Here is a 25,335-nt window from a genome sequence, read left to right as displayed (position 1 = left end):
AAAAATACAATTAATCGATAGTTATGAGGTAGATATCCGTGACTTATGTGCAGACACCATTTTTTTCATTGACGAAATGTGTTAAAAAGTTTAAAATATGTGAGTGAATATTTTGTCTTTTTTTTTTTTTTTTTAAAGAAATATTAAGACATCAATTAATGATTGTAAGCTAAAAAAGCAGACATTTTAAATATTAAATATAATTACCTTCTTTTTATGGCTGGGTTGAAACAAAAGCAGTTGAGTGACGTCTTTAAACGGGGGTTTCCAGGGTAAAACGGACAAATCAAAAATAGTTAGGGGGCTTCATGCACCATGAATCTGCTATGGCAGCATATACCGTAACTTTCGGACTATAAGCCGCTACTTTTTTCCTTCATTTTGATACCTGTGGCTTATAGTCCAGTGCGGCTTATTTGTTGATTTTTTTAGGTAACACTTTATTTGACAGCGGTGTCATAAGACTGTCATGAGATAATCAAAATTATGGAGAGGAGTCTGGCTGCAGCCCGCCTCTCTCAGTACCCTGCGCCGCTCTTCTCAGTACCCATCCCGCAGACAGGAAATGACGCAATACCGCAGCTCTCAATCCCCTCAGACCGGAAATGTCGTCAACCCTTGCGACGAAAACAAGTTACGTTATTTCACCTCTCGCGAAGAAAACACGGTAAGTGGCCGCACTGAATAAAAGTTTTTAAAAGCGTATGCATGTTTAAAAATGTTAAATAGTTAAACAACACTTGCGGTGAAAATATGAAGTGTTTATTTTGAGTTGAAAAGACCGTACTTATATCTAGTATTCTTAATGTAATTTAAATAATGTCTTCCTTTACTAACTGCATGTGACTTTGCTCTACTTATATTGTTTAATACGTACTGATGAATTCAGCAGCGAATTGGCTAATGCTGCTAATGCTTTTTACATTTTTCACCCCTCAATGAACAGTCTTCTTTGTGTAGTTTTCATTATATTGCACTCTTATTTTTCATTATGTACATGCCTGCAATTCGCAGCTCGCTGTTTTTGTTGTTGTATGGTATTGTTGTTTTGCCTTCATTTGTTTTGTCTGGTCCTTTGTAGTTTGAATGTTGTCACATGATCCAAATAGGACAAGGTTGTCATTTTTTCTTGATATTGTTACTCTGCTTAGCTATATATTTTTTCATTATTATTTTTTTTTTTTTTACTAGCTCCTTGATCACCACCCCATTGGGAAGAAACTAAATCACGACCCCCAAATGGTAGTCTTCCCATGCAGATACAGGGATGTCACACAGATCCAAATGGAAGTAAGTAGCATAAGTAGTAATGTACTTTAGATTTTGGACTGTGCTGAACACTTTTTTTTGATAGACATCGAACACTGTAAAACCCACTGTGCAGACAGGACCAATGGTGACAATATAAGACCATGCTGAGCTTCGTGGACGGTTCAAACTCATCCTGCCCAGGAACGGCTGGTATGTTTTTATGTCTGAGACAAATGTTGTGCTCAGTGGAAATCTGGATAGGCTTATTATTCCTTATATTAGTTAACAATTGGACATAATTGATTATTTACTCTTTGTTTATTTAACCAATCAACATTCTCATTAGCTTATGCAAATCTTGAATATAAAGAGGCCAGAAATGGTGTTGATTGTCTAAAAAAAAGAAAGTTTGATTGACACGTGCTGACTTTTGGAACGTTGGCCTGAACAATGAAATGGAATCAACTGTGAATTTTGAGGATTTAGTTTCTCTAAAGAACATAATGTCACTTGTACAATTAAGTAAAATGTAACTTTTTGTGTTTGTTTTTTGCAGATATGAAATGCATATTTATAACTTGTCTAACAAGTAGCTCATTCAAAGGTATAAAAAAGTATTTTTTGGCGTGTGTAGGGTATTTTAACTATGTAGCCTACAGAATGCTTGTATGGGCTCGTGTAGGTGTCTGCGTACGTTTGTATTTATATAACATATGTCCGTGTGTATAGATTATGTATTTTTCAGGGAAGGACCATATTTGTGGCTGACCCCTATGTTGTTGCAACATGGTGAAAGCCTACAGGATGTGACCCACACATGCATTTGCCTGTAAGGCTGATTAGTAACAACTACAACTTGGAGCATTGGTTCATTTTCAAAGAACAGTCAAATCATAACAAATTAAATGATCCAAATTCCAATTATTTGTGGGAAGAAAAACAGATCCAATCGTGAGATCAGGGAACTAATGTTATCTCTAATGAAATTCAGTATCCATTCATATTGGCATGGCATTTCCATGATGATCCAGAATAGCCTTGTTTGGTTTTGAAGGTATGTTCCAGTCGATCCTTTTATGTTGCCCCTTCAATTAAAGCAGAATTGCACTCCAGATGATTCATCCAATCATTTGAAGCAAATTTCTAAAATGCCACTCTAAAATTGCGAATGTTTTGTTTCAAGGGCGTTGGCCTGGTCTCAACATTGGTAGGGACGAATATAATACAAGTAAGGTTGCTCAAAAGTTGGTGGGGACAACTTTAGCATCCTAAAAAGTTGGTCGTGTTATGTCCCTACCGTCCCTATGCAAACCTACGCCCTTGTTTTGTTTGCATGAATCATTTAAACCTGACTGGTTGGTGTTCTTATGCATGGAAACACGTTTGTAATTGTTTAACTACTGTATTTAATATGAACCTATATTTTCAATTGCAGAAAACGTTGACAGTCAATCAACAGGGGGACATGGAAAGAGAGGATTGGAAGTGAAATAGAGGTATTTGTAAAAGTGTGTATATTCATTGATTCAAAACTTGAAGGAAGTGACTCGGTTAAATTCTTACGTTAGGGTTTTCCGGGACAGCCATAGGGGAAGGACTGTGGCATCTTCATGTTGATGGTAGGTGAGTTTAACTGTCCAATTTTGTCCTCTGTGATATTTGTATTCATTTATCCATTTGTAGTATGCTCTTTGCACTGTTCTGGATGCTCTCTTTGAGTTTAACCATTGTAAAATGAAGTTCACCGAATCATTCAAATTGGGCTACAAAATATCCTTGTCGTTATTCTTTATTTACACTTGTTTTTAATTTTTGTTAGACTGATATGCCAACTCTGAGGAAGTGGTGGTGTATATTGCTAGCGGACAATTTCAAACTTGGGTGCATGGTAAGTCTTTGAAACTGTTGATATGGCATTCATAGGAAAGTAGGTGCACAGCACCTTAATTCTTTGTTGGAATATGTGGAATACTTATTTTTGTATTTTTTCAACTTATGTGAGCCACAGGAAAGAGTTAGCCCATTGGACAGATGAGGCAAAAGCATTACTGCAGGGTGAAGTGCCACCAGTCTATCAGTTACAGAAGTGAAATTTGAATATAATTGCTGAGGTCAGCTTTTAAAGACTTTTTAGTGTCCATTACTCTGACGCACTTTTGAACATGCCCCTCTTTATTCACTGATTTATTTTTAGGAAGAGGTGCAACCACAGCTCCTTCAAGTTCGTGGTGGCCCACTCCAAAAAGATATGGCGGGAAAAAATGGTAAGATTGTTTATATACCTAGTTTAATGCAATGCCTGAAAAGAAAAATCAAGTATAAAATTAACAAAGCATCATTTTTATTTTACTTATGTAATATTCAAATAGCTCTTTTTTCTTTCTCTTTTCCAATGAACAGTTTTGGTAAAAGGATTGTGCAAGACAGCACAAAAGCCTCGGACAGGGCTAGGGGAAAAAAAAAAATCAATGCAGTAGGAGTTCCCAAGCATCCTGCAGATGGAGGAGGATGATCACGAACTACAATGTCTTGGAGCCATTCAAGTTCTGTTTCAACCATCTGGAAGATGGATTTACCTTTTTTGAGGAGATTGTTGACTAAAGAAAATATCTATTTTCTCAATAATAATAAAAAATAATAAAAATAAAAAAATAAAGTTTACCACATCAGAACTGGTTGTATTGAGTTCATTTTTCTACACTTATGAATTAGTTGTTTTTTTTTCTTTTATCCCAGATGTTAGTTGTAGGTAGTTTTAATTACCTGTGATGAAGGCGGGAGTGCTTGCCGAAAAATGTCAGGTAATTAAAACAACCTACAACTATTGTCTGGGATAAAAGAAAAAAACAACTAACACATGACAACTTTTGTCATTTCTGTTTGAAATAAAGGTGCCTTTCCTGGAGCAGAAAGTTTATTATAGTTTCTGAATTAGTTAATTAGGATCTTCACCCACATGAATGAATTTAAGTAGCAAAATGAAAGACAAAATTGGTTTGGTTGCAACATTGAGAGAATATTACGTTTTTGATACATTAAATTGTAATGAAGCTATATTAATGTGTCCGTTCATAAAAATGTAAGGATGACAGCAATTTTGTAATAATTCTCAATTGGAGTATATTTTACAATTGACAAACTAAAGTACACACTGTGATAGGTCACAGGCGATCTTTCAGTCACTAATTAAACCTTTATTGCAGTAGTGTGTATTTTAATTTTGATGTACTGTAACCGTGTTTTTCATTTTGGTAAAATCAGCAGGCTTTAACAAACTGACCGCGCTTAAAGAGTTAATCTCCCGATTTCACCAAATCAATTTAAGGAGCATATAAATAAATTATTTAAATAATAATGAGTGATGCTGAAACCGAAAATAAAAGACGTGCGAAAAGAAAATAAACTAGTATTTACGTTCGAATGGACGCTAACTATTACGATAAAACCGGAAGCTCGGAGCTCGAGCGCAGCTTCATGTTGTCATTTCCGGTCTGAGAGCTGCGATATTGCGTCACTTTCTGTCTGCGGGATGGGTACTGAGACGAGCGGCGCAGGGTACTGAGAGAGGCGGGCTGCAGCCAGACTCTCTTGAAATTATGACATGACACTATCATGGACATTACTGAATGCTTATGTCATTAAGTGTCATTTGGCAAATTATGTCACTAACTCAATTTTTGTCCGTCTTGGATCTTTTGCATCCATTCATAAGTGAGATCATTTGCCGGATAACACTTAATGACATCTGTTATAAACATTCATGAATGCTCAGGACAGAGACATGTCATAATTATGATTGTGTAATGACAGTCTTATGGCACCACTGTCAAATAAAGTGTTAGCAAATACCATAACTAGCAATTGATGAAACAACTGGAACAGTAACTGAGGAAATATTTAGCACAGAACATGATTTTTGATTGTTATTTACATCTGTCGCACTGCAATGCATGCTAAGAGGCATGTTGGATGACAACACTCAACAGCAGGTGGCAGCAGAGGTTGATTGTCTTCCCCAATGTAGCAGTGATGGCCAAATGAAGCTTCTTGAAGCAATAAAGTTTTGCAGTAATTGGTTCAAAGTTTAATGATGGTTCATTTGGTCTTATGACAGTCGGTCGTATGATGCCGCTGTCAAATAAAGTTTTACCGGTTAATATCTTTTGGTGTAAATATCCCATGATACATTGAGGACAGCTGCGGCTTATAGTCCAGTGCGGCTTATCTATGAACAAATGCCGTTTTCGTGCCAAATTTGGTGGGCTGCGGCTTATAGTCAGTGTTTTCCGCCATTTATATGTTAAAAAATGTAACCATCAAATCTATTTTTTTTTTTTGTGTCAAATTTTTGTTACTGGGAAAATGACAAAATAATGTACGGTACATCTTTTATTGACATGTCCAAATGAAACCACTGTTTTCTAGGCACAAAGCATAAAACACAAAGCTTCTTCTGTCACTGATAAATTTACATCTTCATTAAAGTCTTCGCACTTCAATTTAACTCGTGGGTTGCCGTTGCCGTCATTCCTAATGGATTGGACGTTTATCGTTGTCAATGGCAGCCAATGATTTAATTTTTCAAATAAAATTAAAGCTATTAGAACAGTTGGACAGTTGTTGGAGTCTTTTTATTTTATGTTGTGTTACTGTGTTCTCATTGTAAATACAGTTCAATTTTTAAGACATCCAATCCATTTGAAGTAGGAGGGATGGCAGCGAAAGAACAAACTGCCATCCTTCAACTTCAAATGGACTGGACCTCCACTAGCAATAAATTCATTCATAAGGATTAAAAGAGCCCCACGATTGGACGTCTACCATCATAATTGACACTCAAAGAGTTAAATCAACTCTGGTTTGTTTATTGTTGTCAATGGCGGCCAATTAACTCACTCAATAGCAAACATCATATCACGAGACATCCCCCTTCTTTCAAGCGCCACGGAATATTGCGTTTTATAGCCACATGAACACAGGATTTACAAAAAGATTAGATTCCCATCTACCATCTTTAAAAAAAAAAAAAAAGAAAAAGTTCCTATTCTTTTTTGTTTTTTATTAATGAGCAGTTCGACATCATAAACAACATTGCTCGTACGTCTTTAGTAGTGAATTCGTTAATGCATCTTCTCTTGTCTGTGTTTTTTTAAATTTGCATTCCTGGTAAAACTCTGCCCGCAAACGGAGCAACCAAAAGGTTTCTCTCCAGTGTGCTTTCTGGTGTGTAGCGTTAAACTGGACTTGATGGCGAACGTTCGACCGCAAAAGGAGCAGGCAAACGGTTTCTCGCCGGTGTGCGTCCTCACGTGTCTGCTTAAGCTCGTTTTGGCCGAGAACTGTTTTGCGCAAAAGGAGCACGCAAACGGTTTTTCTCCGGCGTGCGTCCTGGCGTGAGATTTTAAACTCGACTTATCCGAGTAGCTTTTGCCGCACGCCAAACAGACGAACGGTTTCACTCCGGTGTGTATCCTCGTGTGCGTGGCTAAATTGGTCTTGTCGGAGAAGCATTTGAAGCAAATCGAGCAGCGAAAAGGTTTCTCTCCGGTGTGCGTCCGGGTGTGGCATTTCAAACTGGACATGGCGGAGAAGCGGTTGTCGCAAAAGGAGCAGGCAAACGGTTTCTCTCCGGTGTGTCCCCTGGTGTGTCGGGTTAAGTTGATCTTGGCGGCGAAGCCTTTGCCGCAAACGGAGCAAACGAAGGGTTTCTCTCCGGTGTGTATTCTCATGTGCTTGTTCAAATTGCCCTTGGAGCTCAGTTTTTTGCCACACTGAGAACATTTCCAGCGTTTTTGCTCCGTTTCGTCACCTCGGGAACGTTCTCTGTCGTCGGCGTAATCGCCGTCGTCCTCGGTGACGTCGCTGTTGGATAGCGGAGCGATGAGGTTCGCTTCAGAGACGCCGCTCGGAGGCTCCGCTTCTTCGCTCGGGTCTTCCGTTTCAATCTTGAAAGGGGAAAATGTCAATTGAAACTTTGTGATAGAGTCCTCCTCCTCTTCCTCTTTGATTTCCGGTTCTTCCTCCTGTTTAATGTGAAGGTCCGGTTGTTCGGGATGAAGATATTGTGTGCTGACATCTACAGGTCAAAAGAAGAAAAACACATTTGATTTGTACAAGTTGAAGCAACACTTGGTAACTTTTCAGTTTTGGTCGATTTTAGCGACGCCGGTGGACAACAGCGGTAGTGTTTTGCCTTAAGGAAGACAGTGTTTCCCATGAGGACCAGCGTACACCCGCACGGTGTCATAAAATCATCACTCAATCTCTAAGTCGCCTGCAGATGGGTTAAACAACATTTCTGTTTCCAGCAGCTGTGTGAGTGATGAATAGTAATAAGGTAATGAATCCAGTTGAGGCTAAACAATAGCATATGACGGTTAGCAACCGTGTTGCTTAGTGTGGCTAACCCCCCCCCCCCATCCAAACTCGTCACTTCTGACGATTGCGGGGTGTGGGGGGCGAGTGAAAGCCAGGCCAATGTTTAATCTGTAAATCCTTGATAGTCTACCTTTTTTTCCTCCTCAGACAAAAGTTTTTGTCTCCTTTGTTGCTCTGCCATCTTTGCAGAATTTGCGCGATTGTGTATGCATCGACTTCAGTCTTTATAACAAATGGGGAAAGGGGGAAGTGACGTATGCCGTAAAGCTGTAAGCACTTTTTTTTTTTTTTTTTTTTTTTTGTGGCAGGGTTTAGAGCCAGGCGGTATACCGAAAATTTACCGTTACCAAAATTTTTCACGATAACAGACATAATTTTGACCATGTCGGTAAATTCGTTAATTTAATAAAACAAAAAAATATAGCCTTTTCATCCTGCTTTGACTGTGTTGTTTGGCTATGTTCATTCTCCTTTACATATGTTACCTAGTGTAGCTTTAAATATCATGTTCCCTGTAGTTTTAAAAGCAGCTCCTTAACTAATGAGTTGAACTCATTGGCTGCCGTGGCGCCCAATACGTTAGAACTGGGATGGATGACATTGAATGATGGCGTTCCAGCGTCATTGATGGCACTAGATGTCCAATCCATTTTGACTGGGGGGGAGTGAACGTTGGTTTGTTCGTTTTACTGTTAAACAAAGCCTTTCATGAGGATATATTGCAAATCTGAGGCAAAAGTTTAATGGAAAAATAGAATGCAGCTGGATGTAGTTTTACATTGGAAAAAATAGCCATTTTGTTGAAAATATATCCTATTTATGTAAAAGTAGAGCAGTTTAGTAGCACAAGTTTGCTTTTTAATGACAAAATACAGCATTTTTACTGTTAAATAAAGCCAAAAGAAATAAAAATTCAACTTATCTATAAATGTAAACAAAATGAACTCAGTACAACTAAATAAAGCCATTTTTTGTAGCAAAATATTACATCAAATAGTTTGTGGAAAACGGCATTTGATTTTTACAATCATCAAATATGAATGATCGCTGCTAGCCTCAAACTCAAACTGGATTAGACATCTTTTATGGTCAGTGGCAGCCTACAAATTCATTCATGAAAAAATGTTAAAGCCGTTACAGCAGTAAGAAAGTTGTCGATGTGTTTCCTCAATTTGAGTGTTGCAAGTGCCAACTTTATGGTGTGCTCAATGTAAAAACAGCGCCCTCAGTGGCAGCCAAAAAAAATGCTTGCCAAGATTTACAGTTGAACTATGGAATGTAAGATAAATAAAGCTGACAGAAGAAATGAGCCGCGCCAAGAGAAGCTATGTGGAAATGCAGAAAAAACTGGTTTGCTTCCTGCTCTGGTCACTGTGGAAAGAGCTACGATATTCTTCCATGAAAAAAGCTATTATAAGTAGAGCTTCTGTTGTGAATTGGAATGAGTTTATCACAAGTAGACATCCAATTCATTTTAATTGGGAGATTTGTTCATCCGCTGCCATCCCTCCCATTTCAAAGAGATTGAGACTAAAGCTGCAGCTATCGATTATTTTAGTAGTCGATTAATCTACCAACGAGTTAGTTGAAATAATCGGGTCATCGGATTAGGAACATTTCCTGCGTAGCAGAATAAATTTCAGGAGATGTAAAACAAAGGCTTGCTAAGATTGCTCTTTTAAAAGAGCATTACATGCTATTATAACATAAAATTCCGGAGAGTATTTTCAAACTATACAAAATTGCACTTTCATTTAAAAATCAATTAAAATACCTGAGCTGAGCCTCAAACTCTATAAAAATAATAAACGAGGATCTAAGTACAACAAAAGAACAATGGGCCAACTTGCATAGCAAAAGTCCGCTAGCGTCAATGCTATAAAATGCAAACTTTTTTTTTTTTACAATGCTCTTAACAAGTTGTTCAAAAACATTAAAAAAAAAAAAATATATATATATATATATATATATATATATATATATATATATACCTATAAACTACATTACAAATGTATAAAAAAAAAAAATTGCTCAAACAAAAATGTACCTTATGTTGATCTTAACAGGGAGCAGCTGAATTCTTCTATGTGAAATGACTTATGTCATATTCACTGTTACCACTAGAGGGAAGTGTATCCACCCAAATCAAGAAAACTAAATGCAAACACTTTCAAAACAAACCATTACAACGCCACTTTAATTAAACGAATACTCAAAAACTGAGTATTTTTTTCTAATCTAATTACTCGAGTTAATCAATTAATCGTTGCAGCACTAGATAAGACGTTTATGGCCGTAGTGGCAGCCAATGTTGGATCATTTTACGTTATTTCCTATTGCTTTTCGGTCACTTGCTTTTCCTTTCGGGGCATTTATGCGTCATTTCTTGTTGATTTTCGAGCATTTACAGGGGAATTCCTGTTGATTTTGGGTTATTAAACAGGAATGGTTAGAAAATGTTCCCAAATAAATAGGAAGCTACCTGTCAATGTCCACAAAAGACTGGCTGTATATTAGGGCTGCGGCTAAGGAACATAAAAAATTAAAATACCTGAGCTGAGGAAAACTCGGCTAGCATAAATACTATAAAATGCTAACTTTTTTTTTTTTTCAGTGCTCTTAACAAATGGTTCAAACATGTATTCCCACAAAAACAGCTAAATATACCTATAAACTAAATTATGAATGCATTAAATAAAACATGAGCTCACATAACAACAGCTTATGTTTGTCTTAACAGGGAGCAGTTGGATTCAGCCATGTGAAATGAGTTATGTTATAATCACTGTTGCCACGAGAGGGTAGTGTATCCACCTAAATCAATAGAATTAATGCAAACACTTTCAAAACAAACCATTACAACGCCACTTTAATTAAACAAATACTCAAAAACTTAATTTGAGTATTTTTTTCCTAATCTAATTACTTGAGTTAATCAATTAATCATTGTAGCACTACTGTGAATGCTCTGGTTTCAGTGCCATCGACGGCACGAGATGTTTAATCCAGTCAAAATGAGTCTGACGTCAAGCACCGTTGACGGCAGCCAGTGAGTTAACGTAAACACTATTTTAATGGAAGATTTTGGTAGTTTTTTTTTTTTTTTTTTTAAGTGACACCTTTTAAAACGATAGATCGATTCTTGGCAGGAGCATATCAATATCTTTTTGGACTACATAGTATTGCCATATATCGCTTCTTCGATATATTGTCACACCCCTAATTATAACAGTGGCCAATTTTTTTTTCTTTCATTTTCTATTGTATAACTTTGTTTTAACTAAACCTATGCAACTTTCAGTCACTGATTTGATCTGTATTTTTTCTGCATGTTTTAGTTTTCATGCAATCTGTATTTTGGCCATTCTTAAATTTGTGGCATTCTATAAAGATTCTTCATATATTTTCTATTCGTGCAGTCATGGGGATTCCATTTAAAAATACAGACAGGATGAAAAACCAAGAAATATAACTTGTTATTTACAAAACAAACCTGCAAACTGTTGGAAGAAAACCTTTCGTTCCTTCTCCTCTTTTATTCCACAAAGTAGTTCCTCCGCTTGCTCCGCTGTCGGTCTCGCACACATTTTTCAACTGTCGAACTATACGTAAACAACAAATAGCTCGTTAGCGGAGAGCTAAACTAAGCTAAGATAAGCTAACGGGAGTTTCAAATTGCAACGACTTTGACGTGACATGAACACTTCAGAAAATGACGTTTGTGTCCAGTGAGGTCGTAAAATGCTTACTATGTTGAGTCTGAAGTCCGTTTAGAACGAATGCTGGAAGAATTCGTGATTAGAAGGCGTATTGTTACGTGCTCTGAATGCTACGGAAATGCTTCCGCGTTATTTCCATATTGACGGTGTCATGTCATCAAGCGACGGCGAGTTGTGATGACGTATGTCTCCTCCGGCTTGCTTTTTTCCCCCCGGCAGTTTCTCGTCTTTTAGAAACTCTTTCATCACAAATACATGATTAAAATTTATTGATCATTGAACACAGGTGTCAAACGGGCGGCACGGGGGCCACATTCAGACCGCGACATCTGTAAGAGTAATGTGCATTGTGCATTTATTTATCACTAAAATGATCTTTAAATAGAAATGTGTGTCGTCCTCTATCGGAGTAAGAAATCCGGGAATCATTTCTTTTTTCACTTTTCATAAAAAATACTGCTATATATACACAGAGAGAGTATTATAAACAATAATACTATTTTCCACTATTTTATTTATTGAAAAATGTAAATTGGAAAAAATAATAAAAATATTAAAAGATAAAATTAAAAAACACCTAGAACAAAAAGAATGCTTAGGTTTTATTTTTCTTTTACCTTTTTCCACTGAAAAATAAATGATAATGGCCAACCCTCCCAGTCAAAATTAATTAGACGTCCATCGCTGCCACTGGCAGCCAGTGAGTTGAAAATAAAAACAAAGAGAAAGCTTTTTTTTTCCTGTTTTTGTTATTTATTGGAAAATGTAAATAGATTTTTTTTTTTTTTTTTTTAGTTTTTCTTCAGTGTTGTCACAGTGCACATGCATTCGCGCCTGCACCCACCTATGCGTTTATTGCACAATTAATTTGTGTGTTGTTATCATGCAGTCAGTTTGCATTGTTTTACATTGGCACTGATATGCTGTTAAACCCTCACCCGAAAATCAGAATTTTTTAATTTTTAGGCTTAATCTTCGAGTTAGCGCGGGTTGAATAAGTCGGTGGAGCTGATTTTAACAAATTCCATTAGGCGTGCACGATATCATTTTTTGGAACCGGTATCGATACCTTCCTGCTCCTCAAGGCTGAGCCTATACGATAACCGATAATAATATTATTTTTCAATGTATATTCACCTGAGTTTTTGAACACCTGTAGGTCAACATTACTAGTGGTGCATTCGGCATAGATTTGCCTTTGACCTAACCAGAATTTTCATGGTGACATGAACATTATTATAATCAGTGTTGTTAATAACAGGGTTAGAATATAACGGCGTTACTAACGGCGTTATTTTTTTTCAGTAGTGAGTAATCTAATTAATTACTTTTCTCATCTTGGCAACGCCGTTACTATTACTGAGGCGGGAAAGGCGTGCGTTACTATGTTGCTTGAATGACCCGAGAAAAGTCTGAGAGAGACGGAGTCAAGGAGACGAGAGAGCAGAGCAGGAGTGGGCACGCCGTCGCAAATGCGATGCTAAGTGGCTCCAATAATACCTGAGTGTAGCCGATAGCCTACAAACTACGCCCACATGATTCTACGTTAGATATCACATACCATAGAACTAGATGCAAATGACAGACACAGTGGCATTAGCAAGATATATATATATATTATTAGGGCTGTCAAAATTATCGCGTTCACGGGCGTTAATTAACTTTTTAAATTAATGACGTTAAAATATTTGACGCAATTAACGCAGATGCCCCGCTCAGACAGATTTAAATGACAGGACATTGAAACGCTCATTTGTTAATTGTGTTTTATGGAGTTTTGCCGCCCTCTGCTGGCGCTTGGGTGCGACTGATTTTATAGGCTTCAGCACCCATGAGCATTGTGTAAGTAATTATTGACATCAAGAATGGCGGGCTACTAGTTTATTTTTTGATTGAAAATTTTACAAATTTTATTCAAACAAAAACATTAAGAGGGGTTTTAATATAAAATTTCTATAACTTGTACTAACATTTTTCTTTTAAGAACTACAAGGCTTTCTATCCATGGATCGCTTTAACATAATGTTAATAATGTTAATGCCATCTTGTTGATTTATTGTTATAATAAACAAATACAGTCCTTATGTACTGTATGTTGAATGTATATATCCATCTTGTGTCTTATCTTTCCATTACAACAATAATTTACTATTTGAATTGCGATTAATTGCGATTAATTAATTTGTAAGCTGTAATTAACTCGATTAAAAATTTTAATCGTTTGACAGCCATAATATATATTGAACTAGATGCGTTAGTAAACAGCCGCCATCTTAAAGCAGTAGACCTCTCAGGAAGGCTCTGTTGTAGAGAACCTTCCTAGCGAAGCTAAGTAACTTTTTATCTAAAATGCTCCTAAATCGGCAAAATCTTGACTTAAATCTATCTTTAAATGATAAAACAGTTTTAAAACGTACACATGTCGAAAGTAGACAGAAGGGAACTTATGAAATAACGGGAGCAATTTTAACAACTTTAACGGTTGATTCAGAACATTGTTTTTTTTTTTCTCAAAAAAAAAAAAAAAAACATGAAAATTATCACTAGTTACTTTGCCAAGTAATTAATTACTTTTACAATCAGGTAACTGAGTTACTAACGCAATTACTTTTTCATTTGTAACTGTAATCAATTACTTCTTTAAAGTAAGATTAACAACACTGATTATAATGAACAAAACAAAGACAAGAACAGTTTTGACTTCAAATAAAGTGCCCATAGTAATTTTTTCAGATAAATATAATTTGAGTCAATCACAATCGATCAGTCAAAATCATTGACGATGTGTTCCCCTGAACAATAAACTCAGAACTAAAACAAACATAAACCGCACAGGTATTGTGCTCTGTCAGCAGATAAAAACATTTGGCGCAACAGGAGAGGAGACTTTTGTCGTCTTGGTCCATGAAACAACTTTCTTAACCTGGGAATTATAGGACAGCAAGCCTATCAATAACCAAAAGGCCTGTCAATAACTTGTAAAAATAACACTGTAAAATGCAAACATTTGCTAATTGCCATAGTGGTTCATCATTCAGTGATGGAAAAATAAGGCCTCTAAAACAGTAACAAAACTTTGCATACTGGCAAAACAGGAGTGGAAACAAACGCACACATTCCAATCCACCGACACAAAATTAATATTAATAGGCCCGATAATATATAATGTTATTGGAGTTATTGGGATGACGTTATAATTCCTATTATCTGACCAATAATTACCGGATCGATAATCATCGTGCACCTCTAAATTCCATAGTTTGCCAGTTATTTGTTATTTTCAGTGCTCCAGAATGGCTAAGCTAGCGCGAGTCACTGGTGGTTGAAATCCGCTCCATCGACTAATTAAACCCCCGCTAACTCGAAGACTAAGCCTTATGTGAAAAATTCTGATCTTCCCATTTAAATTAACTTATCGGAAGGTCAATGACATGCGATGACATTTTTCTGTTGTCATTTTTATGTTGAGGCAGGAAATGGAGAAAAATTGGTAAAAAGTAACCGATAAATTACTTTTAAAGTAACTTTGTTACTTTGATAATAATCAGTAAAGTAACTACCCTAATTTTCAGACTATAAGCCGTTCCTTCATTTTGAATCCTGCGGCTTATGGTCCAGTGCGGCTTATTTGACGATTTATTTGGGTTAATAGATAACACTTTATTTTACAACGGCATCATAAGACTGTCATAAGAACGTCATAATTATGACTTGACATTATCATGGGCATGACTGAATGCTTATGACATATGTCAATATGTGTCATGTGGCATATTATGTCACTAACTCCATATATGTCCAGCTCAGATCTTTTACGTCCATTCAAAAGTGAGATAATTTGCTGGATGACACTAACCGACATCTATTATAAGCATTCAATAATGCTTATGACAGTGTCATGTAATAATTATGACAGTATTATGGCACCACTATCCAAGAAAATGTTACCAAATACAATAGCTAGCAATTAATGAAACAACTGGAACAGTAACTGAAGAAATAATTATATTTTGTTTGTTATTTACATCTGTAGTGCCGCAATGCATCCTAGGAGGAATGTTGGATGACAACAGTGTTGACAGCAGGTGGCAGCAGAGGTTGACTGTCTCCCCCCGAGGGAGCAGTGATGGCCAAATGAAGATTTTTGAAACAATAAGACTTTGCAGCCAATTGGTTCAAAGCTTCATGGTGGTTCATTTGGTTTCATGACAGTCTTAGAATGCCTTTGTCAAATAAAGTGTTACCAGTTAATATCTTTTGGTGTAAATCTCCCATAATACAATGAGGACGACTGCGGCTTATAGTCCAGTGCGGCTTATCTATGAACAAATGCCGTTTTCATGTCAAATTTGGTGGGTGGCGGCTTATAGTCAGGTGCGCCTTATAGTCCAGAAATTACGGTAGATTACTTTTTTGAGGTGTAATCAGTTATTAAATTACTTTTTTCAAGTAATCTGTGACAACACTGGGTTATTATTTTGTTATTGTCTTTATTCAACACACTGCACATTTCAACAAATGTTTCACATAGCCCGTAGCTAAAAAGCTCCCACTGACAAATCGATCACCATGACTCTGTCTGTTGCCTGTGAAGACTGTTACATAGCATATTGCGCCATGCCCATATTTGGCCATGTTTTTGTGCTTTTCTATGGCCTTGAATGACCACAATGAGTATCTGTTGACTACTGGTGCACGATAATTATCGGTCCGATAATAGGAACTATGACGTAATCCCGATAATTCCTATAACATTTATAATAGGACCGATAATATGTACTGTTCTGGCTTTACAGTTTACACACTTGTATGGGAAATCAGTTGACCATTTGCGGGGTATTGCTCCCACCTGCTGGTCAGAATAATTCACTGCATCTATTTTTTGTTACAGTAGTTTGGTTCAAACACTTACACATTGCGGTGACTAGCGGTAGCATTGACAGTCGTGAATGCTTTCTGTTACGTTTCCGCCTCGGAAATGAATATGTAAGTATTTTATGTTTACTATAAAGTTTGAATATGGCGCAAAACACTCAGGTGACTTGAAGTTCAGCTCTGAGACCCCCAATTTGGCCAAATTTCAAAACTGATGCATGTGTGATTCATCATTGGAAAGCTTAAAATCTCAATTTTCTGGGGGAAGAAAAATTTTGGACAGGAAGGCATTTTGAAAAAACATTTTTTTAAACAGCAAAACCCTATATGGAGGTGAGAGCACGCGAGAGCAGAATTACAGTCGCCACGACTTTAATGAGATATTATCGCGTACTTACCTTGTTTCGATCCAAAAACTCCACGTGGCATGTATCACTGAGTGTCAAGCCACAGCTGTGAATGGCCAAAGCTGGATTTTTGGGGGGTTTTATGTGTGAAACATGGTAATATAACAAGGTTTGCGATGCACAAATCGCAGACATCAAGGAGTGGCTGACATTTTCTTTTTCATATATTTACCCTTCTAAACTTTTTTTTTTCCAAATTTTCTTTGTTTGGATCGATTATTTATCATCTAACATATCGGAGAAAATGCGACAGTAACAAAAAAAAAATACAATTAAGCAATAGTTACGAGGTAGATATCCGTGACTTTTTTACAGGCGCCATTTTTTTCATTGTGACATAATTTGTTTAAAAGTTTAAAATATGTGAGTGAATAAGTTTTCAAAGTCTTTTTTTTTTTTTTTTTTTTAATGAAATACCAGACATCAATTAATGATTCTATGCTAAAAACGACAGACATTTTGAATAATAAATATAATTACCTTCGTTTTATGGCTGGGTTGAAACAAAAGCGGTTGCGCGACGTCTGTAAACGGGGGTTTTCAGGGTAAAACGGACAAATTAAAAATAGTTCAGGGGCTTACTGAGCCTTGAATCTGCTAAGGCAGCATAAAAACATATTGTTCAATCAAACACAACAGTTCTTTTGGCGTAAAATACAGCAGTTTATTTTAAAGAGGGGTGCAAGAGCAGAAACTGTTTTTTCAGACTCGTCTGTTTTCCGCCATGTGCAATATATGTTTACTTCTGTGGTGAAGGGTCATATGTACAGAACTTCATAAGTTGTATTATAGAAGCCAGCCAATGCTTTAGTTGCGCAAGCTAGTGTGCTATGCTATACATATAATAGTTGTGTATGTAACTGTATTGTGCAGTTTGTTGTATATCGAGTATTGAATATGTGTATTTTTCTGTTGTACTTTCACAATATTAAGAGGAGTGTCTTCCCATAAAAGCAAGAAAAGACCAAGCCTTGTGGTTTATGGAAGTCCATTCATTCTGAGCTGGCTGTCGGGCAGTGCAGAAGTGAAACGCACTGTTTTGTTCATGTCATTATAAAAAAAATCTGGTGAGATCAAAGGCAAACGTATGTTGAATCCACCACTACTTTTTTTTTTTTTTAAAACCTCCAGGTGTTCAAAAACTCAGGTTATACACTTGAAAAAATTATATATTTATTATAGGTTATCGATATCAGCTTTGAGGCGCAGGAAGTTATTGATATCGGTATCGGTTTCAAAAAATGGATTTCGTGCACACCTACTGTTGACCGCCTTATCAGAAACTGTGCTGATGACTCACTGTTCGTACCAGCTCTCAAGGTTTCAACTTAAGATATTTTTTGGATGGAAAATCCCCAGCTTGGGCCAGAGTTTCAGCAACGCCCTTTAAAAAGTATAAAAGACTTGTATTGTGTTTCCTCGCACTTTTGCGAGATCACAGCCCTTGCCTGTATCACATTTGTGCCCAGAATATTCTGCAATAAAACCTTCGAAGGAAAACTGTTCATCTCCAGCCTCTAATTTAGCAGTATTCTCACCACCCGAAACTCAATGAACACAATGATCATCAATACTCACAGACACTCGAAGGTGAAGGACACATTTAAGAAAGCTGGGAAAATAGCCAACACCTGGGTCTCAGATTGCAGGATCCTTATAAAGATGCAAGATATGAAGTTTAAAGCTATTAGGGGCCTTGACGAGCTGACCCCACTTAAAAATTAATGATGACATCTGAAACCACACTTTAAAACTGGATGAACAGATTGAAGAGTGCCATGATGACCCAAATGAGTAGCTTGATCTGGACCACAACAACTTCTACAATAGGTGGATAACTGTAAATACAACACAATCTCCTGGAATGTATTACAATTGAGCTCCTTATCCCCAATTGTAAAAACATAATTATCCGCTGTGTCTACCGAGCTCCTGATTCAAATGTAACCAATAAGCGCTCAGGGCCAACTCAGGGTTAGCAAGCTCGACTGCCAGTATGGCTCCAAAGAATTTGAAATCTGGAAACTTGGATGAAATAAAATCCTCCATACAGAAATTGGAGGTCTCCTTGACTGGCTTGATTCAAAACCAAAATCAAGAAGAATCAGGGAGCTCCAGTTAATGCGCGCTGAAAACGAGAAAGTCATTTTGGGATTACAACCGACGCCTAGCCCAGGTGATACAGTGGCGCCAAAAATTTGATATTTTTTCATCCTATATGGTATAATGGGGCCGGGATTCAATAAGCTTCGGCTTCTCCCGTCTGCCCTTTTCTTTTCAGGTTGAATTCATCAATTTCAACGGCAGAAGTCTCTACAAGAACTTTGAACACATTAAGGATTATTTCATGCCTGAAGGGAAATTTTTTTAAAAATGTAAAAAAATTTTTTTTTTTTTTTTTAAAAACACGCGAAGGATGAAAACGGCGTCCTTCAACTTCTGTCAATCAAAAGCCATGTGGCAGGCTCTCGTATTCTCAATGCTCGTCTTCCTGTGTGTAAAGGGCGCGTTGTTTTGATTTCCACCTCTTTGTGCATTTATTTTGAAGGGCGCACCACATGCATACACGTGCTGCCGTTTTTTATCTTAACGAGGTAACTTCCCAAACCTGTTTGTAAACTTTTCCGTACGCTGCACTTGTCGAGAAGCACCGCAGGCACGTCGTAGGTGATAACTCTATAAAGAAATTGGGAGGTTTATTACTGCAGTGGGAATTTATGGTTATATTTCTTTGATTGTATTTGTACAAAGTCTGTCGTGTGGAAACGTATGATCGGTACGATTGAAAATAAGCACCCTCGGAAGGCAGATGGAGGTCGGAGAAAATGGAAATGTACAGTACTGTATTTTATTCTTGTTGTTGTCAGATTGTGTTTTAATGGACACTGCCATGTTGCATTTTACGGATTTTTATAGTTTACACAGTCAGCCATAATGGAAAGAGTGATGGAAAATGAAAACTAAAGAACACCCGTCGAATCATCTCGCGTCATTCCGAGCGGTCCGCCACAGTGTGTGTTGTTGTATGTCTGTCCAAACTTTGCTTACGAGAAAATCTTCTACCGCACACGGAGCAGTGAAACGGTTTCTCACCGGTGTGCGTTTTGGTGTGCGTCTTTAAATTGGACGGATCGGAGAAACTTTTGCCGCAGGCCGAGCAAGTGAAATGTTTCTCGCCGGTGTGTATTCGGGTGTGCTTTCGTAAATTGGCCTTGTGAGTAAATCGTTTGTTGCACACCAAGCAGGAGAAAGGTTTCTCTCCGGTGTGCGTGGCCGCGTGTTTCCTCAAATTCCCGTTAAATGAGAAGCTTTTACCGCAAAGCGAGCAGGTAAAGGGTTTCTCCCCGGTGTGCGTGGCGGAGTGTTGGGTCAGTTTGCCGTTTTCCGAGAAGCTCTTTCCGCAAATCGAGCAGGCAAACGGTTTCTCTCCGGTGTGCGTCCTGGCGTGTTTGGTTAGCGTGTTCCTTTGGGAGAATCCTTTGCCGCATTCCGAGCAGACGTACGGTTTTTCTCCGGTGTGAACTCGCATGTGGATCTTCAAATTCTTCTTGGAGGAACACGTTTTTCCGCACTGAAGACATTCCGCCCGCTTGCCGTCGGCGTACGACCGCCGAGCGGCTTCAGAGTCATTCGCTTCTTCATCGGTGTCGGGCGCGTACAAAGTTACGTCTTCGGTATCGGATAGCGGAGCCATGAGTTCGGAGTCGTCTCCGTCGGCCGCTCGGTTATCCTCATCTTCGCTCTTTAAAGGGACAAAGTACAACGGCAGCTCGGTGAGATCCACATCTTCTTCTTCTTCTTTAATGCGTAGTTCTTCTTCAGTGTGGAAGGACTCGAACTCCTCTTCCCCGGGAAAAAGATAGTTTTCACCGACATCTGCAGAACACATGAATACAAATAAAACACATTTGCATTGGTGTCAAGTCTCATTCTGTGGCTTTAGTGCTTAAACAATTGTCAATTCAACTCATTGACTGCCATTGACAGCGATACGTGATCGTGTTTCAATGCAACTGACGGCGATAGCGATTCAATTAAGCCTGTCGCGATATGCAATAAGTCCATTTATCGCACGGTAAATAAAAATGAGGGCGGTCATTTTCATGGCTGCGATTTATCGCCGCGCGTGTGCATACATTTGTGCATGCGTGTGTTTGCGTGTGCTTGCGTGTTGATAGCATATGAGACTCCAGTTCCTTTTACAGATGATTATTGGTCATGAACACGCCGTAGAATTTACAGCTGTCCCGTAGTTGATGTCATCGATGACGTAAATGCGTCGACGAGCATATGCCGTAGACGGTTAATAAAGGGTTAAAAAAAAAAAATATATATATATATATATGCGTGGAAAGTTGAGACTGTCGAACGCTTGGTATGCAAGCGGGGAAAGCAGCACAAAGCCATAAAAGCCCACCAGAGTGGCCAAAACATGGACTTATATCAACGAAACATAGGAGGGTACACTGTTGTCTCCTGTCTCTTCAATGCCAAGCTTGGCTGCACGTCGGCCATAAATGAACACCTAAAGCGCCGTCACCCAGTTGTAATTTTGAAAGACGACAGGAGACAACAAGCTGGAAGATCGTAAGTCTATCTAAGTAACAAACGACTTTTTTTTAGTTGAAGTTGCTGATGGGGGAAAGTATTATGTGATGCCTTAACATTAGCACATTATGCCTTTGTGATGTATGATTGCCTCTGTGACCTAGATTGTCCACTTCGACACCATAGTATTGTTTTTCACCTTGGGTCCCATAGTTAGGAGGGAATCTCACGAGATAACTTGTTTTGCACCATAGTATTGTTTTACTACAAGCCTGGTTCCCATAGTTACAAGCCTGGGTCCCATAGCTAGAAGGGAATCTCACGAGATAACTTGTTTTACACCCATAATATTTACCATGTTGCATCTGTTGCAGCACAGCTCATTTGTCCCATGTGAAAAGCCCTTTTTCAAGGGGGCTGAACCAAAAGTAGCTTTAATGTTTGTCATTGGGCGGGCCGCGCCGCTCGGGGACGGAGGTTGGCCTCTCCGCCTCCGCAGGGGGCGTCCCTACAAAAAAACGGACATTTCCAGGCAACCCGTGAAGTCCGCCAGCGGGTCACGTACGGATCGCCTGGCTTTGTTCCTTCGCCGCCTTACCGGAGCGTTGGCTCCCGCTCATTTGTCGGGTAAGCGATTTTCATTGCTAAGGGACATTTTGTTTTGCTGTAACGGAAACGCGGGGATTCTGGGATTGACAAACTCAAATCTAGCGTCATCGTTGCCATTTGTTATGCTTGTTTTTGATACTTGTTTGCTTGCTCTTGTGGGATTGTAATCAATAAATCTAATTTATTCTGCATTTTCTAATCAATAAACATCGTCTATTGAGCAAAAGTGTGCTGGTTACTGACTCACCGCGAACCAGGAAATTTCGGAAAACAGTTGCTAAGCCTGTTGCTATATGCAAAAAGTCCTTTTATCACACGGTAAATAAAAATGAGGGCGGTACTTTCCACAGCTGCGTTTTATCGCCATGGGTGTGCGTGCGTGTTGATGGCATAGAGACTCCAGTTCCTTTCAGAGATGTTTATCGGACATCAACACGCCGTAAAAATAAAGTTCAGACATACAAAATGAGGAAATCAATGTAAAACGTTAGCATTGCTACATTGAGGCTAATGGATAAACGACAACCTACTTTAGCCTGCTATAAAACACTGACAGGCTTTTCTCCAAAACGCAAAATTGCGGTTCAAAGGTGACACTTCTAACATGAAAACTCACTGGTTTACAGCATATGCAAACGAAAAAAAATTTTTTTAATTCTATTACTGACACCACATACACGATGAAAAGGGAAGTGCACTTTTTTTCCGTAATTTTACGGATTGTAAAGCTTATGGTTAGCGGCTTGGCGAACGTACTTCTGGTGAACATTTCAAAATAAAAGCATGTCATGTTCAACATATACTGTAAATAACGATTTCTGGAGTTAATCTCACATACGTAATATTCTACACTAAGAATAGCTTTAAAATGACACCCTTTATGAAAAATCTGATCAGCAATGAATAATTTGGCTTCAAATTTGCTAACATGCACACTTTTCAGGACAAGTTGACAGTCATTTTGGATCAGATAAACACTTTTGATGGGCTCTAATTGGCAGAGAACAAAAATGGCATTGGGTTTCTCATCTATTTCATATTCAGCACTTAGCTAGCTTTCAAATGACTCGTTATGCATAGCGTTATGTGTTATTTTTAATATGTTTAATAGAGTTTGTTTTCTTATTTAAGAATAATTTATTGCATTTGAATGGGTCATTTATTAGCATTTAATGTCACGACATGAGTGGTTGAATTGGTTAAAGAAATTGACAATAATATTGTATATGTAAAAGTATCTGAACCTTTAAGAATTTCTCACATTTCTGCATAAAATCGCCATCAAATATAATCTTTGTCAAAATCACACAGATGAAAACAGTGTCTGCTTCAACTAAAACCACCCAAACATTTATAGGTTTTCATATTTTAATGAAGATAGTATGCAAAAAATGACACAAGGGGGAAAAATAAGTAAGTGAACCATCACATTTAATATTTTGTGCCCCCCCTCGTAGCAATAACTTCAACCAGACGCTTCTTGTAGCTGCAGATCAGTCTGGCATATTGATCAGAACTAATCTTAGCCCATTCTTCTCTACACAACTGCTGTCAGATTCCTGGGATGTCAAGCATGAATCCCTGTCTTTAGGTAATGCCACAGCATCTCAATGGGGTTCAAGTCTGGACTTGGCCACTCCAGAACTTGCATTTTGTTTCTTCTGAAAGCATTCTGAAGTTGATTTTTGTGTTTTGGACCATTGTCTTGTTGCAGCATCCATCCTCTTTTTAGCTTCAACTGTCTGACAGACGGCCTCAGGTTTTCCTGCAAATCTTTTGAGCCCATTCTTCCATTCATGATTGCAAGTTGTCCAGGCCCTGACGCAGCAAAACAGCCCAAAATCATGATGATCCCTCCACCATTCTACAAGGATGTTGGTGCGCTGTTCCATTTTTCCTCCACACATGACGTTGTGTGTTACTCCAAAACAATTCAACTTTGGTTTCATCAGTCCACAAAATATTTTGCCAAGATTTCTGTGGAGTGTCCAAGTGCCCTTTTGTGAACATTAAACAAGCAACAATGTTTTTTTTAGACAGCAGTGCCTTCTTCCGTGGAGTCTTCCTATGAACACCATTCTTAGCCATAGTTTTACATATAGTTGTTGTGTGTGCCAGTGATTTCTGTAAGTCTTTAGCAGACACTCTAGGGTTATTTTTTACCACTTTGAGTATTCTGCGCTGAACCCTTAGCGTCATCTTTGGTGGGAGGCCACTCCTTGGGAGAGAAGCAACAGTGCCAAATTCTAGACAACTTCTTTGACTGTTGATTGACGAACATCCTGCCTTTTAAGAGATGGTTTGTATACTTTCCCAGCTTTATACAAATGAACAATCCTTGATTGCATGTCTTCAGACAGCTCTTTTGACCGAGCCTTGATGCATATCAGACAATGCTTATCATCTTGACAATTCTCACCAGGTGTGTGTTTTATTGTGGCCAGGGCAGCTTAAAACCACTCATCAGTGATTGGGCACACACATGACTTCAATTCCTCTTAAGTCTCCTTAGGCAGAGGGTTCGCTTGCATATTCTTCCCCGTTCTGTCATTGTTTGCATGCTATCCTCATTAAAATATGAAAACCTATAAATGTTTGGGTGGTTTTAGTTCAAGCAGACACTGTTTTTACATCTGTGTGATTTTGACAAAGATCAGCTCACATTTGATGGTGATTTTATGCAGAAATGTGAGGAATTCCAAAACGTTCACATACTTTTTCATACCACTGGATCATATTCATATTGAATCCAAACCTGCAACTGAATGGAAGACAAGACGGCGCTGCAGATTTTGTTGTCGCCGCTCCTTCTCCTCTTTTCTTCCACAAAGTAGTTCCTCCGCGTACTCCGATGTCGGCCTTGCACTCATTTTTATCTCACTCGATCTGTGCTTGTCAAACGCGTCTTGTTGTTAGCAAGCTAAGCTAAAATAAGTAGGCCGGGAAGCTTAAACCAGCAACAAGACGAATTTAACCCGACACGAAGACTGAGCGAATCATGTTTCAGAACTGAGTGTATTAAAAATTCAGGTCCGTTCAGGACTCATTCAAGAAAAAAATCTTTGGCAAAGCGCGTGTGGTCTTGTCAACACAAAAAATGAAGTAAATTTGACAGCACCGGAAGTTGTGCTACGACGAGAAGCCAGCAATAGAAATAATTTACACAACTAGATGTTATTTGCGCGCTGTGAGCCAACGGGGACGAGTGTCGTTCTTTGTCGGCCATTTTGCGTCGGACACGTAAAATGACCGTCAATGGACCGTGTACAGCAGGGGTCCCCAAAATACCCCCCGCGGGCCGGATACATTTGGTCCGGCCCCCTGAACAAAAAAAACAAAAAAAAAAATATATATATATATATATATATATATATGTAACGGGTGCACGCAGGTCCATGTGGAGCGTGGAAACCTCCCCGCCGATTCCTTCATGTAAGATCGCTAGCGGCTATGCCGTTGGCTCGAGCTTATTGGTGTAGTGGGTTACTGATCTTACCTGCCGAGTGGAAGCGTCGTTGGCGCGCGGGTTCGCGTCCCGGCCTAGTCAG

General features: G+C 38.4%; 2 protein-coding genes and 1 long non-coding RNA gene across 8 annotated transcripts; 1 reads left to right on the top strand and 2 right to left on the bottom strand.

Moving 5' to 3' along the window:
* Positions 1-540: 540 nt before the first annotated feature.
* On the top strand, positions 541-3,943 carry LOC130929436 (uncharacterized). 6 transcript variants are annotated; one of them, XR_009066887.1, is made up of 10 exons: positions 592-667; positions 1,082-1,115; positions 1,192-1,290; positions 1,355-1,461; positions 2,687-2,747; positions 2,820-2,870; positions 3,071-3,139; positions 3,254-3,362; positions 3,446-3,515; positions 3,652-3,943. It is a non-coding gene; the product is annotated as an uncharacterized LOC130929436 (long non-coding RNA). The 6 variants fall into 6 exon arrangements; XR_009066888.1 differs by lacking the exon at positions 1,082-1,115 and having other exon boundaries at positions 541-667; XR_009066890.1 differs by lacking the exon at positions 592-667 and having other exon boundaries at positions 677-1,115; positions 2,820-2,874; positions 3,260-3,362.
* Positions 3,944-4,935: 992 nt separating this feature from the next.
* Positions 4,936-11,529, bottom strand: LOC130929342 (gastrula zinc finger protein XlCGF17.1-like). The gene is made up of 3 exons (XM_057856436.1): positions 11,379-11,529; positions 11,123-11,231; positions 4,936-7,327 (listed from the first exon to the last, which is right to left on the bottom strand). The coding sequence occupies exons 2-3, from the start codon at positions 11,214-11,216 to the stop codon at positions 6,372-6,374; spliced, it is 1,050 nt and encodes a 349-aa protein (XP_057712419.1). The 5' UTR covers positions 11,217-11,231; positions 11,379-11,529; the 3' UTR covers positions 4,936-6,371.
* A 4,832-nt stretch (positions 11,530-16,361) lies between these two features.
* LOC130929343 (gastrula zinc finger protein XlCGF7.1-like) lies at positions 16,362-24,999 on the bottom strand. The gene is made up of 2 exons (XM_057856437.1): positions 24,543-24,999; positions 16,362-20,506 (listed from the first exon to the last, which is right to left on the bottom strand). Exons 1-2 carry the CDS (start codon positions 24,655-24,657, stop codon positions 19,620-19,622), a joined length of 1,002 nt encoding a protein of 333 aa, XP_057712420.1. The 5' UTR covers positions 24,658-24,999; the 3' UTR covers positions 16,362-19,619.
* Between the last annotated feature and the right edge of the window lie 336 nt (positions 25,000-25,335).

Source organism: Corythoichthys intestinalis, chromosome 14 (assembly GCF_030265065.1).
Source record: "Corythoichthys intestinalis isolate RoL2023-P3 chromosome 14, ASM3026506v1, whole genome shotgun sequence".
Taxonomy (NCBI): Eukaryota; Metazoa; Chordata; class Actinopteri; order Syngnathiformes; family Syngnathidae; genus Corythoichthys; species Corythoichthys intestinalis.
The sequence above is the reverse complement of the archived record's forward strand: the minus strand, read 5'-3'. Positions and strand labels throughout refer to the sequence as shown.

What these genes read in the sequence shown, in the direction of transcription:
- LOC130929342 (XM_057856436.1), bottom strand. Translation starts at nt 11,216, where the DNA reads ATGTGTGCGAGACCGACAGCGGAGCAAGCGGAGGAACTACTTTGTGGA. An exon ending in TTTCTTCCAACAGTTTGCAG is followed by an intron (nt 7,328 to 11,122) that starts GTTTGTTTTGTA and finishes TTTGACCTGTAG; the next exon opens with ATGTCAGCACACAATATCTT.
- LOC130929343 (XM_057856437.1), bottom strand. Translation starts at nt 24,657, where the DNA reads ATGAGTGCAAGGCCGACATCGGAGTACGCGGAGGAACTACTTTGTGGA. An exon ending in TGTCTTCCATTCAGTTGCAG is followed by an intron (nt 20,507 to 24,542) that starts GTTTGGATTCAA and finishes TGTGTTCTGCAG; the next exon opens with ATGTCGGTGAAAACTATCTT.